At 39.6% G+C, this 13,841-nt stretch overlaps 1 protein-coding gene across 1 annotated transcript in view; it reads right to left on the bottom strand.

Moving 5' to 3' along the window:
- The window catches only part of POLQ (DNA polymerase theta), a 51,368-nt gene that overhangs the window by 7,043 nt on the left and 30,484 nt on the right, over positions 1-13,841 (bottom strand). The window contains exons 17-26 of the mRNA XM_015624035.2: positions 13,065-13,208; positions 12,270-12,466; positions 10,557-10,797; positions 9,273-9,466; positions 7,440-7,577; positions 5,940-6,114; positions 5,335-5,470; positions 2,781-2,899; positions 2,001-2,185; positions 1,546-1,657 (exon numbers count right to left, since the gene is read on the bottom strand). Coding sequence (XP_015479521.2) covers positions 1,546-1,657; positions 2,001-2,185; positions 2,781-2,899; positions 5,335-5,470; positions 5,940-6,114; positions 7,440-7,577; positions 9,273-9,466; positions 10,557-10,797; positions 12,270-12,466; positions 13,065-13,208 — 1,641 coding nt within the window. The remainder of the gene's footprint in view (positions 1-1,545; positions 1,658-2,000; positions 2,186-2,780; positions 2,900-5,334; positions 5,471-5,939; positions 6,115-7,439; positions 7,578-9,272; positions 9,467-10,556; positions 10,798-12,269; positions 12,467-13,064; positions 13,209-13,841) is intronic.

The following is a 13,841-nucleotide window of genomic DNA, read 5'->3' as shown; positions in this document are numbered from 1 at the left end:
CACTGAAAGCAGTCTGGGGCAGCCAAGCAGCACAGAGGAAATCCTTTAAATTTCCCAGACCCCATCAGTGGACAATGGCACACGGTCACTCATTCAGCTCTGCTGTAAAATATATTAAGACTTTTGAGGTGAAAGAGAGTGCACAGTGTCAGGATATCTGGCTGTGCACAAGGAGGTGGGAAGTCCATCCTGCACAGTGCCCAGGCACAGAGGGTCATTATGTGTATTATTGATAATGGAGAGGTCACAACCTGGACCAGCACTGGAAAGAAAAGTAGTAGGGAGGGTGTAAATTGAAAGCAGAAGCCAGAGTCCTTGATGCCTCAGGCTGCCTGACTTCAGGCTGTGTCCCTTCAGATTCTAGGATGAAAGAAAATCACCCACCTGCACTTGGCAAGGGAAGGAGAAAATACACCAAGAGTGTTAAAAAGAAACTTAGGTCAAAGAAAGGTGAGACAGGGAAGAGTGAACTTGCACTGCAAGTTCAGGTAACAACTGTACTAAAGTGGGAAAAGTTAACTTCAGACAGTTTCTTTCAGTGTTTACAAAATATAAAATGGAAAAGGAGTCATTCAAAATCAAGACTGACAGCATAAGTCAATTCATTAGGTATGTTATTTAGCAATCAGCCTGACAAGACATAGCAAGTGAACATGCATGAGAAGTGGAGTTACAATATAAGGCGCACTGCAGTTTGTATGTACACACATGTACTGAGAGAGAGGAGGCAGGAAGTCATTCCTAGTGGTCACAAAGGAGAGACTATTCAGAAATTAATGGAGACTAAACAGAATCTTAGCAGAAAACTGTTTCTCTGCATCTGTCTCCTAAAGAAAACAACCCTAAATCTAAAGAACATAATCTTCCAGCTCATTTTCAAGTCCTTTGATTAGAGCTAGCTGCCTCTTGTCCCATTTGCCCTCCATTGTTTTTCTGATTGCAGCTCTATTCTCTCTACAGCTTTCCTAAAAATTAACATGCTTCTTAGAAACACAACCATGTCTTCTTACAAAACATGAAAGAGCTAGCTACTCTGAGCAGCTGGATAAAAATTAAAGGATAATATGTAAAGCAGAAGACAAAAAAGTGTGAAACTCCACGGAAGCAGAAGACAAAAGCAGAAGAGAGAAATTGTTATATTTAAAAATTATAAGAAGCGTGGTCTAAAGTTGACACAGCATATCATTTGAAGCTGTGTGTTTTAATCAGGAAAAGCATGTTTCCCTTTCAGAAACTTAAGAGCTTTAAAATGTCTCGTCATTTATTATTAATTAATTAAAGGGCTTATTAATTAATTAAAATAATAAAAAAAGTATTGTAATGAATGAAGAACAAAGTCTTAAAGGTGAATAAAACCAGAGAGTAGAGTAAAACAGAATATCAAACTGCTGCATTCATGCACTGGATATCTTAAAAATGAAAAGCATTTTCAAGAGATACAAGTAGTAGGTTGTAACAAATTTAGGATTTGAAGAGACGTGGAGAGAAGGGATTGAAAACAACAGCCACCATCACCACCCAGTTCCCAAACAGCCATATCCAAACCTGTGTATCTTGATTTGAAGGATTCAATATAATTGGCAGCTTCATTTTCATCAATCCCCATCTGCTCGCCTAAAGATTTTGCTCCTATTCCATAGATGATTCCATAGCAAATCTGCCAGAGGAAAGGGTGAAGAATCACAACCATTTGGTCAGCCATGCAGAGAAAGCAGAGCCAAAACCAAATGTGATTCACTGGAAGACAAGTGTATGGAATCAAGGGCAAGTATTCGAGAAGAGAGACCCCCTCTGAGCCCAAGCCATTCATGCTGCTTTTCTCCACCCTCATCCCCCAAAGCCCCGACTGCTCCAGTTGCAACTCACTGAGAGTGGGAGGACAGACAAAGCAACTACTGAACAATCATGGCCAAACTCAAACAGAAAAACATACTACAATGGGTTGAACACTGAACCTTCCTGCCCAGAAAGCTGCTATTCAATTTTTTTCCTAAAATTACCTGCTTAGCTTGTTGCCTGGTCCTGTCTCCAACAGCTTGGGGATCAATCATTTTCCATTCTGCTGCAATGCTCTTAAAGACATCAGAACCACTGTTCAAGGCTTGAATGAGATGACAGTCGCAAGACAAATGAGCAAGGATCCTCAGTTCCAGCTGAGAGTAATCAGCAGCCAAGATTAAGCCACCTGAAGTCAAGAAGTTATCAGAAAGCATTATTTCATCAATTACTCCAATATTCCATCCAACTTGCCAGCAAGAACAACTGAACCCGTCCTTTATCTCCCTGCTCTGAGAGTTTTTCACAGCAATTTCTATCAAGACAAATTCTTGCCTGTTTCCCCAATGCTCAGGCCTGCCTGCTTTACTTCTAGTCACATCTAGCATCCATCAAAACCATACAAACAAGTATCTGTCCAGGTATCTGAGACCGAGCAAGCAATGTGAGAACTGACATTTGGATAGAAAGAACACTAGGTAGAGTGCAACTTGTGTATTAAGAGCTGCCTTAGCTACATCTTTAAAAAACAGGTCACTTTCATTCTTAAAAAGGAAATGAAAGTGTGAACATGTGAATGATATCATTTGAATACTCTGCCCAGCTGAAACTCTCTCTTTTACAGTTGTGTCAATAATTCTGAAGGCATGCTAACTACTGCACTAGTTTTCCAGGTAGGCTGCTTAGACACATAATTACTGTTACCAATTCTTAAACCTTCATTATATCTAGGATTTTTTGCTAACCATATTCTTAACAATTCCAGGACAGGACCTGGGCATTACCTGGGAAAGGAACAAAAGCATGCCTCATGCTAACAGAAAATGGTATTCCTCTTTCTTCTGATCTGTTTGCAGCTTGAACCTTTAGTCCATTAGGCAAAATACTGGAATGCTTTCTGCATCTGTGGAGAAAAAAAAATTACTGCCCTTCACCAGTTTCTAAAACACTAAGACATGCATGATCATTTTTACCACAACAAATCAGTGAAAACAAGTGAGACACTGGCCTCTAATCCATTTTTCTGGACAATCCATACCCAAACTTGACCATGGTGGAACTGGACAGAAACCACATAAACACATGAAAGGGATTTATTGATTCTGAAAGGATTTTGGGATAAATCTACCTAGTACCTTCAGGATTCAGTTCAGAAATTGGATAATTCCACTCTAAAACAGGTAACATGAATGGCCCCAGATCTGTGATGAGTTTATTCCAGAAAGAGTCACAGGAATCCTAAAAATTCAACACTCCACCTTGAGTGCCACGTCTCTCAATAGCATTCTCCTCTGCAGAATGCATACACCAGCCCAGAGACAGAAGAATCCCTGCCAAGACCCCCCTCATTACTGCACATGCACCCACATTCACAAGTAAGCCTGTAAAACAGAGCAGAAGTTGCAGAAGAGGTGCTCGTAACACGCTGCAGGTTTCCTCCCTAAGCACCAAGGGGAAACTTGCCCCAGAGCTGCTCGATTTTCTTTTCTGAGAGGCCAAAAGCTTAGTGTCACCCACATGCTCTGCATCCTCTCACAGCTTGCACAGGTCTCCTGTCCCACTAACTCATTTGTAGCTGCAGATGGAATTGTATCCATGAGCACATCCACTGAACAGCGCACAGCTCTGACACCATTCGCATCACACTCTCCCATCAGCACCAGTCTACCAGACAGTCCAATGGGCTCTCCACTGGAAGGCAAAAAGCCTTTGTAAGTCCTTGATGTCTGGATCAGGGATCTGAGAAAATTCTTTGTCAAAATGAAAAGGCATCTCTGAGATCAAGACTAGTTTCAGCAGAGCACAGAAAAAACATCATCCTCTCCCTTGTGCACTTCCTTTTCTTCTCAAATATTGGCTTTTCAGGAACGGTAGGGATCAATGAGATGAAAGTACAAAAATCACAGAAATAAAATTTCAAAAGAAATAAAGGTGAGGGACAATTGCATGTCTGGCTACAGCAGAAAATCACACTGTTCAGCATAGGTTCTCAGTTTAGTTAAATATGTAAGGGCTTTATACCATTACCTATTTTAGCTACACTCCTTTGTTCAGAAGCTTCTTACAGCAGGAGGAAAGAGTAGCAATAGTAGTTAGTAAGATAATAGACAGTTTGGACCAAAGTCTGGAAGTCTGATCAGACTTGGCTGGATGGCAATTTCTTTTGTGCCAGCAGGTATTTCTGTCCCTTTAGGATTGCCCATCTTCCTAACACAGTGGCTGCTTAACTAAGGAATGTAGGAAAATGTAGGAAAAGTCAGCCTGAGAGACAGACCTCCCAAAGTCAGGGAGGCACTCCAGGCCTTTGATGGGGTCTTCTCTACAGGGACGACTTCCAAGAAACCAGCACACTCCTCAGCCATCCTGAAAAGCTGCTGCAAGCCTGAGCACTGCCACAGCTTTATCTCAGAATGACATTCCTGCCTCCATGGCTATGCCTGGTCCTCCTGGGGAGAGATGGACAAGATCCTTCTACTCCTGAGTTCTCATTACTTTCCCAAGGCACAAGGGTGTTAAACACATGGTGGCAGGAAGCGCCAGATAGAAGAACCAAAAGCCTTCTGAAATTTTTCACATCTTGCTGCAGGGAAAAAAGCTTAGAAAAGTCACTCAGGTGACACAACTGGGACAAGAACCTGAATGGAAAGAGAAACTGAAAGGGCAGAAAAGCACCACCAAGTAGAAGACACAAAGCTCACAAAGTAGATGCTAAAGCATTGACCTTGGGGTTTCACTAGACCTCCACACATCTGTTTAGGCACTGGCACATAATGCTGCCAAAGTAGAATTATAGAATCATAGAAAACAGGGGAATTGGTTAAGAGAAACTAAATTTAGAAATATTTTTTTTCTACCTGGTAGTTTCTGTAGGTCACTATCACAAATAAAATTATTAACAAAGAATGAAAAGCATGTTCACCCCTGTTCCCTTACAAAGGGAGCTACACAGCATTAAACAAATTAATTTCTTTCTGCTTCTTCCACAATATTCTATCCTCTCTCAAAGTAGTTCTTAAGTCAAACCAGATCCTAACTTCAGTTTAGTTATTTTCACACTCAAGCTTTTCCTCCAACAACTGGGAATATAGCACTAATCTCACTGAAGGGTTTCACAAAGAACATCAAAAAGAAAGCAAATAGCTACATGAAACCACATGCTGTTAGTATTATTATGTCTTTCATGTATCACTGATTTTTAGGTACTTATTCCTCTGTAAGAAAAACACTGCATAACAAGTCACACTGACACGACAGCAGCCACAGGTGAAGTCAGAAAAGAGAAATTTGACAACGCAACCACATTAAGATTAGACAGAAGCTTTGTCAAGATCCTCCTACCTGCCCCTCAAAGCAGCAGGAGAATTAACATTTCCATGGGCTTGGGAGGGTGGGCTTTCTTCAACCACAGTTGGCATTTCAATCTCAAAATCTCTTGGCACATTCTGAATATTTGGCTCTGTGAAGGTTACTCGACCTGAAAGGAAGACAGGGCAGAGCTAAGGAAGGCTCCAAAAGGAGTCTCTCTAACTCAATACAGCTGCACACACTGCATCTCCAAAATACAACAGGCAGGAGAGCAAGAGGACACAACCACTGAAAAAGTTTTAAAAAAGGAAAAGTAATTTGTATTTAATGGGCTTGTGATGGTTCCCCATTTCTGTACCACTAATAAGAAACTCCCAAATCAAGAACCTGTTCTGGAGTCAGGGATTTAGATGGCAATATGTGCAAGAAATTAATAATACTGCTCAGTGAACACAAAAGCTATTTTAAACACATCTGGTTTTTTAAGGCAGATATATGTCAAATAGATATACCAGTATCTTTGGTTGAAGCAGAGAACAGGCTTGGTTTCCCATCTTTTCCTCTTAGAAAAGCTGCACACACATACAAAAAGACAAAAAAAGCAGTAAGAACTGAGGCATTTGCCCACATTTGTTCACCTGTAGCTGTGTGAGTCTGTGAAATTGGATATATCCTTTCCATTCCCAGTGCAGAATTCAATCGCTTTTCCCTCTGTAGTGGAAACACCACTTTAGTAATGGCATTGTTGATCCTCCTCCATTCCAATATCAGCCCTGGCAATGGGTGAAGTGTCTTTAATTTCTCCAAAACATCCTTGTGGGAAGAAAAGGGCACAACTAATCAATGGTCTTTAAAACTTTATTTATAAAGTTTTTGCAGTTCTGCAGGAAAAAGTGACTCCTTCACCCACAGTGAGCTTCCAGTGTCACTGCCTTAAAATTAAATTGATTTTATTTATACTCTCCACTTATACCACCTGCACCTGGGTAATCAAAGCACCACCTGACATAGCTGCAGTTTTATTACCCAGGAGAAAACAATCACTTCCCTTTGGACTTCTGCACCCTCATCATCGCTCTTAATCTGCACCAACCAATAAACCACCTGAAATGATGAAATAAAGCATCACTTGCCATAGGTCCCTCATGTTGTCTCCTCTTGTCCAGAGTTAATACTTCTCCATCTTCTTGCATATTTTTCTCCCTGCTCTCTCCTATCTGTACACTAGGAACACCAAATGAAGCCCTTGACCACGCTCCTTGAAAGACAAAGCTGATTACTAGCAATCAAATCCTTTCAGTTAAATCAGAAATATGAAGGGACTAACAAGAATTTCAAAAGACAGTGGCATGCAAACATTTCTCAAAAGAATACTTTATTTTGTGTGCCACAGGCAGCTGCAGCTTCATCTCTCCACATCACAAAAGGAGGAAATCCTCCCTTTGCTTCTTGCTCCCTGCTGTGCCACCACCACTGCACCCAATGTCTTTGCTGCCACTTGAGTTCCAGAAATCAATACCTGTCTTCTTGAGTACAGACTACACTGAACAAGGGGGAACTAAGAAAACAACACAGATTAATGAGTCCTGAAAACAGGAACATATATATCTGCTAATTTCACTTGTCTGGCAAGAGTACTCATTAGCCTGCAGCAGTTGGTATTAATGCAGGTCCACAATATTTATCTACTGTCAAGAATGTCAATAGCCTTCACATTATACAAGCTTCTGATATACTAAATTTGATAAGACATCAGATTAGCCATTCTGAAGACAAATTCTCTGAAGCAAAAAATAGAGATTTGATAGTAGCAGGAAGAGAAAATATTGTATTTAGTCGACATGGTATTTAAGTATCTTTCAAGCTGATGTGGAAAAATTCTTCTGCTATTGGCTTTACAAAATTATTGTGCTATTTTGGTCTTGCACGTGATTTGGGAAATCAGATTCTGCCTGATTTACTCTTATTGAAGCCTGCTATTTATAGGCATGTCCTCACTGCACTCAAGCTTTAGAAGAGTAGGAGTTACTAACTCTGCTAACAGAGAAGGTAGAACCCAGTTTGAACTTCCAGTGGTAACTGGAGGAGCAAAAGGCAATTAAAATTTCCTTTCAGACTAGAAACAGATTTTACTGTACCTTGGTTGTACTGAACTGCTTGCTTAGCCTGACCCTGTTTCCTTTAGCAGTTGCTCTTCTGGTGTAACCCAGGGTTTTCTTGTTCCCTTGGACTTTCACATCTCCATTTTGTGGCAACTTCAGCTCCAGGAACAACACCTGAAAGAGGCCAGCTTTTTAAATCAGTTTCTGCACACTACTCCCAGGAGAAAACAAAAGCAACTGAGCACTTAAACAGCTTGTTCCAGCCAAAGGATAGTACAAATGCTTCAGGTAATTAAAAAGCTGATTAAAGATCCTGGCTATCAAATTCATTCCTCCTCATTTTAATTAACTACGAAGTGCAATTTAAAATCTCATTTTCTGAACACTCTAAGTTTAAGTTCACAGGTATGTTTTTAGAAAAGGTAATTAACTCCATCCAATAAGTGAGGTTATTACTGACAGTCAACTGTAATAAAATGTAATGTTCAGATGACTGAAAGTGGGAAGAACACTGGTGAAAAAAAAGAAGTGTTAGGAGGGAGCAGGCTTCAGAACAATATGAATAGTACAGAAGGACGTGGTCACAAATACCTTTTAGAGAATAGCTAGAATATTAGTTTTTCTAACAAATTGCCAAAAACCAGAAAATTAGGTATATGCTCATTTGGTGACAGACAGAATACAGCTCTTAGTTTTTCACTTTATGTTTCTGTGTAGCATTATACACTACTTAGCAGCTATTGTCTTTGATTTCACAGCTGGCAGAAGGGAACAGAAGGCTTTTCTCCTGCCCATCTATGTAGCACAGAAGTTTTACTGACACAAAACTAGAAGGATAAAGTTCCATTAACTTATACAAGATACTTTACATGACTCATAATAAATTTCTACATTAGATAAGGGCTTCCATAGTTCAGAAAACAGCATTTCAGACAAAACTTTACTTCTCCTTTTCCATGAAGCAGAGTCAAACTGAAGGAGTTCTAACTTAGACTACTGTTACTGGGCAAGACTTCTACATTTGCAACAAAGAAGGAATATTTCTGTGGAATTTCTTTTACTGATAGCTGCTTCCATATAAAGTACAGCCCCTCAGTGAGAAAATAGTATATGGAGAAAAAAAAAAAGAAGGGGAGAAAACCATGCACGGCAATTTTAATCTATTTCACTTATTCCATGTAATGTATATTAAAAAATATAAGTGAAATTCTTCAGGAATGAAAGTGTTGCTATTTTACACAGAAATCTGTTTCTCAGACCTTAAAAAATAACAGTTCTTAAAAGCAGACAATATCCCTTAAAAGGTTCTTAAAAGCAGACAATGTTGATTCAAAACTTTTAAAGCAGTTTTTCCTCCTCGTTCATGCCTGTACAAGGGCAAGGACAATGATGAAACTTTTTCAGCGCATTTCTTCTTAGACTCAAGACTACATGACACCACATCTCATGTGCGGGACACTGGCAAAGCAAAAAAAGCTTCTCCAGTCCTGTACCACTCATCCAAAATACTCCAAAAGCCATTTATTTGGCAGATCATCTCATGCACCCTGAGAGGTCCTATACAAACCACATGCTTATTCTAACTTGTTTTTCATTTCCAAATCATATACTTCCACTTCTACCTTCTTTATCTCTGCTAAAGTTGGCAGAAACCAGAATGATTAGTAACAAGCAGGAGAGACACAGCCTCTTGCAGGCAGCAAGCTCAGAATGAGTGTAAGGATAAATGAACTCCCAGCAGAGTTGGGTTTGCATTTTGGATTTATTCACGCCATCTTCCCATGAAGATTTTTTTTCTTATTTTAGCCAAAGCCTCTTGATGATAATTACAGGGGAAGTTCTCCCTCCCCCACCCCACCCCTGATGTACCTCTGCAATGTCATCAGGGCTGGTCAAGGAGAAGCTGTGCCCCGCCAGCTGATACGCCTTGGTCTCAATCTGGCTCAGTTTAGCCTGCATGACCTGTTTCTGGGTTTCATAGGCTGCTGTGCTGAAACCAATGCCATTCAGCTCCAGCAGAGCCAAGCAATAATGGGTGGGCATCTCCACTTTAGAAAACACATCTGTAGTAAGTACAAATGGAAGAAAATCTTTTATAAATAGATCAACTGCAGATAAACACATTGATTAAAAAGAAAAAAAAAAGAAGGAGAATCCTCAGTTTTGAAAATACTGAAATGTTCTGACACACTGAAATCTCTTACTGTAGATTTTATTTAAGTCCTTTTGTTTCTGGAATAAGAAATATTTCATAATAAAACGTGTTCCAGAACTTCCTATCACAAAAGTATTTAAGAAAGAAGCTTCTGACAATTTTTTTTTCTAAAAAATACATCTCTCTTTATAAAATGTATATCAACATTTTATAAACTGCAGAAATGCTTAATGTAAGGCTTTCTAACTTGATATACTTTAATTCCACCACCCACATCTTTTTAAAATGTTCTAAGGTTCAACTGTAACAATCATAAACGATGTGGTAAATTTGCAAAAAAAATACATCAGCAGGATTGGACCATAATCCTTGGCTCTGGATATGATTTAGGGGAAACTATCATAGTGACCACCAAGAGGTATATTTTTGGGGGTTTTTTTGATGGCTTGTTTTAAAACAGCACAAGCACTCAGCAATTATTAGTGCAAACATACAGGATCATTCACTGTGGAATCATGAGTTTCATGGACACAATGCATGCATGACAAATCATGCCATATGGGCAGCAAGAAATCTCCTTCAGAAAACATTTGAGGATTTTAAGAATTACTTCTGACAAGGAAATCCAAAAACTTTTGAAAGTGCTCACGAGAAATCATAGACAGACCCCCCAAGTCCCTCAGAATGCCCAGGGTACTCACCTGGGAGGTACAAATCTGCTTGATTTAGAGACTTAGAATAGACTCTGCTACAGCCTTAACCACTGGAACTGGTGGAGATTTGGGATATAAAAATTACGTTGGTTTTTTTTTTTTTTTCAGAATATATATACTTCCAAGGGAATTTTCCTCCTTTATTTTAACAAATGAACATTTTGACAGAACATATTTACGTAAGAATTTCCAAACCACCTCGCTCCTGCACTGATAATTCAGCCTGTGGCTGCACAGCTGCATTTACCCTCAGTCTTTGCCCCCAAGCTGGGTAGGTCTCTTTACCTGTCAGGTTTTCCCTCTGTAATTCCTTGAGGAGTTGCTCCATGACATTGAAGACAAGCACAGACTCTATGGCTGCTCTGTACCGCCCTGACTGGTCTCTGCTGGCACTCAGCCCCAGGCTCTGCACCCCTTGGCCGGTGCCCACTCCTTCCAGCAGGGGCAGCTCACTGGGGAGAAAGTTGGTCACCATGCTGTGAAGGGTATGCTCCTTGGAGCCAGAATCCAGCAGCCAACAGGCAACCTTAAAAAGGGAGATGTCCGTGAGACTTTTTTTTTTTTTACCTTTTAGTCATAATACAATGCAAATATTTAACCAGGGCTTAATTCAAGGTTATAGCAGATATTATTTTATTCATTTGGCAGGCAAACTGCAATAATTTGTTACATCATTTCAGTAAAAACCTTCAGGAGGACCTAAGTCACTGAAGAGCTTAATTCTTGAGTGAGAATGAAAAGTTATTTCTTCTAAAAGAAAAGCTATCTCTGTGCTTTTGAAAACTTTATCCTCCGTCAAATAAACACATCTTGAAGTGTCTTTTCACTTATTAAAACTTAACTCAAAGGGAATAAATATGAAAATCAGGATCAAAACATGTTTAATCTGAAAAATGACTTTGTAGAGATCAGAACTTGCTATTGATCTAGAATATTAGCCAAGCTGAGCTCTCCTATCTTTTGCAGAACAGGAAATGCCAAGAGTTCTGCATGGGATATTTTACTCCTGGTAGAGTTTAAACCCCTCTCTTCAAAGCAATTTATATGTATATTTTAATTTCTGGTGTCAAAACAGGATGAAGCACAGATTTTTTACATTGCTTCTGCCACGCAAGCACAAGTGAAAACCCACATATATAAAAAGGGTTGGGGAGGGCGTATGTATTGTACCACTAAAATGAACCAACATGAGTATGACTATTACATGGACTATTACATGGAACAGTGAAGGGAAAGATGCTTTTACTGCTCTTCATCATCTTCATCCATTTACTGCTCTTCTTCAGTTTCATCCTAGAACTATGTCTTGGTATGAAGAAATCTATGTTTGTCTCCTTGTGTTGAACACCTTAGCTACTTTCCTGCAGAGCTGAATATTGGCATGATGGTGTTCAGCCCATATGCAAAGCAAGCTTTAAAAATCAACAGGATTTTTTGTGCACACAGAGCTTTTTGTAACATGTGCAACAAGGTGGTTTTACCTCAAGCTAGTATTTCATGTGAGTTACAGCTGCTAGCCAAATCTTTTGAAATTCCATGTAAACTTTGTTTTGAGAAAATAGGGGTTGAAAAGTGGTCTGTATGCAGAGTGGGTAAATCTCTTGCTTACAAAGTCTTCTGCTCTCAGAATAAATAACCTGACCAGAAGCACTTGTGACATTTCAGTCCCAGTCTTCTTACTGCAACAAAACAAAAGTTAAGTCTTGTCCACTGGGACTGGGGAGAGATTTATCTTCACTTCCCCTGCCAAGTAAGATATGAAAGAATAATGTGCTAACCTCTGAAACTCTTTGTTTCTCTTGCAGGTACCACGAACATCCATAGCAAAGCAAAGGTCCTCAAAATACTGTTCTAGATTGCCCACTGAAAGAAAATTTCACTAAACCTCCTGACAGATTCATACCTAAATAACAGAAGTACCAGAAGGCACTCCTGCCTTTCCACTGTTGTGCTTAAACTAGCAGTTTCACCCAAGTGACATTTCTTAATCCTGCAAACCTTTGGGTCTTCAAAACTTCCTTCCAAGGAGATGCCACAAGCCATCAGCAGAGTTTTGTAGTGCTGAATGAAGTCATACATGATAAGTGAGTGCTCCTTCTTGGGCTTCTTCTGCAGGTACAGCTGCAGATGGTTCAGTCTCTCTGTCACAGATAGGCTTTGATCCAAAGGTGGTGGTGCCAAACTCAGACTGATTTCTAAGGAAGGAAATGCAAGCAAAAATCATCTTTTAACCCATTACATGGTAAAAAAGGGGAAAAAAAATCTTGAAAATCTTTAATTTAAAGCACAAAAGCCACAATTGAACTATGAACAAATAACAATACATCTATAGCACCATTACATATTTTATCAAACCAGAAAAGGCTCCCAAAAGCAGTATGCTGTGTCAGTACTAATAAACAAAGCATAGCCAGGAATCAAACCCTAGTCACGAGGTCACTTAGCACAGACTGGGCTATGTTCAGCATTTGAGCGCTAGATTTGTCCCAGAGAGCAAAAATTGGAAGAGATTGAAAGGGAAAAGCAAGTTAGATAAAGAGAACTTGGGAGTTAGCAAATGTTTTAGCCATATGCATGCTTAGAGTCCAGTGTCTGAGCCAATTGCCTGCCCTTATTATACAGTACTATAGATGTATCCACAGAAACCTGTTCAAGAGTGTTCAACACCTAAGGCTGCTACATGACCCCACCACACAACGGAGCTGGGGTCGGGACAATCACTTCCAGCACTTCCAAGAACCTTATCTGCTGAAGGAATTTTTGAGATGCAGCAGAGCCTGTCTGCTCACTTACCAGCCTGGTCTTGGATCTGCTGCAAAGAGATATAGTAGGCATCTTTTCCACCCCAACACACTGCCAGTCCAACTACCAAGATGTCTTCACATCCTTGGACAGGAAATCCGTCATCTTTAACTTGCATCCACTGAGGAGAACTCACTAAAGAAATAATTTTAAGTTACTATTATCAAGTGGCATTCATAAATACAGAAGAGTTGGGATCCTGAAAATGCAAATACATACAGCTGAGCCTAAAATTTAATATTATCAAGTCTCAGTAAAGCAAAGGAGGATGGAGGGTTGGTGTCAAGCATTTCCTTGATAGGCCTTTGGTGATAGTAATGAAGTTTTAGCAGCTTGTTGGTATGTGAGAGCATCTGAATATTCTTCTGTGACTGCCTCTGAACCAAGGTTACATATTTTCAAATATTTTCAAAACATAAATTTGGTTTAATATAAGCACGTGTGAAATTCAGATCAGTCTCTGAGTTTTTGCAATATTGCTTCTTTTTTTTCCCCACATAAGTATTCATGCAGTTTGCTGCTGCTTTATAAACATATTCTTCCTTTAAAATGATAAGATTAAGCAGTTAGATTCTTTGCTGTCACATTGCCATAACAACAACAACATTTCTTAACTATCAAAATAGATTTTTGACAGGCAAATGTGAAATCCTTTTTAGAGTGGAAGGAATACACTTCTATCTCAGCTCTTGAAGAGGTTGCTAGAAAAGGCCAGAATTTGGAAGGGGTGTTTTATGGGTGGTTTAATCTGAACAGGAGGAAAACCTT

The sequence above is a fragment of the Parus major genome, chromosome 1, assembly GCF_001522545.3.
Source record: "Parus major isolate Abel chromosome 1, Parus_major1.1, whole genome shotgun sequence".
Lineage (NCBI taxonomy): Eukaryota > Metazoa > Chordata > Aves > Passeriformes > Paridae > Parus > Parus major.
This window is presented reverse-complemented; position numbering and strand designations above follow the sequence as displayed.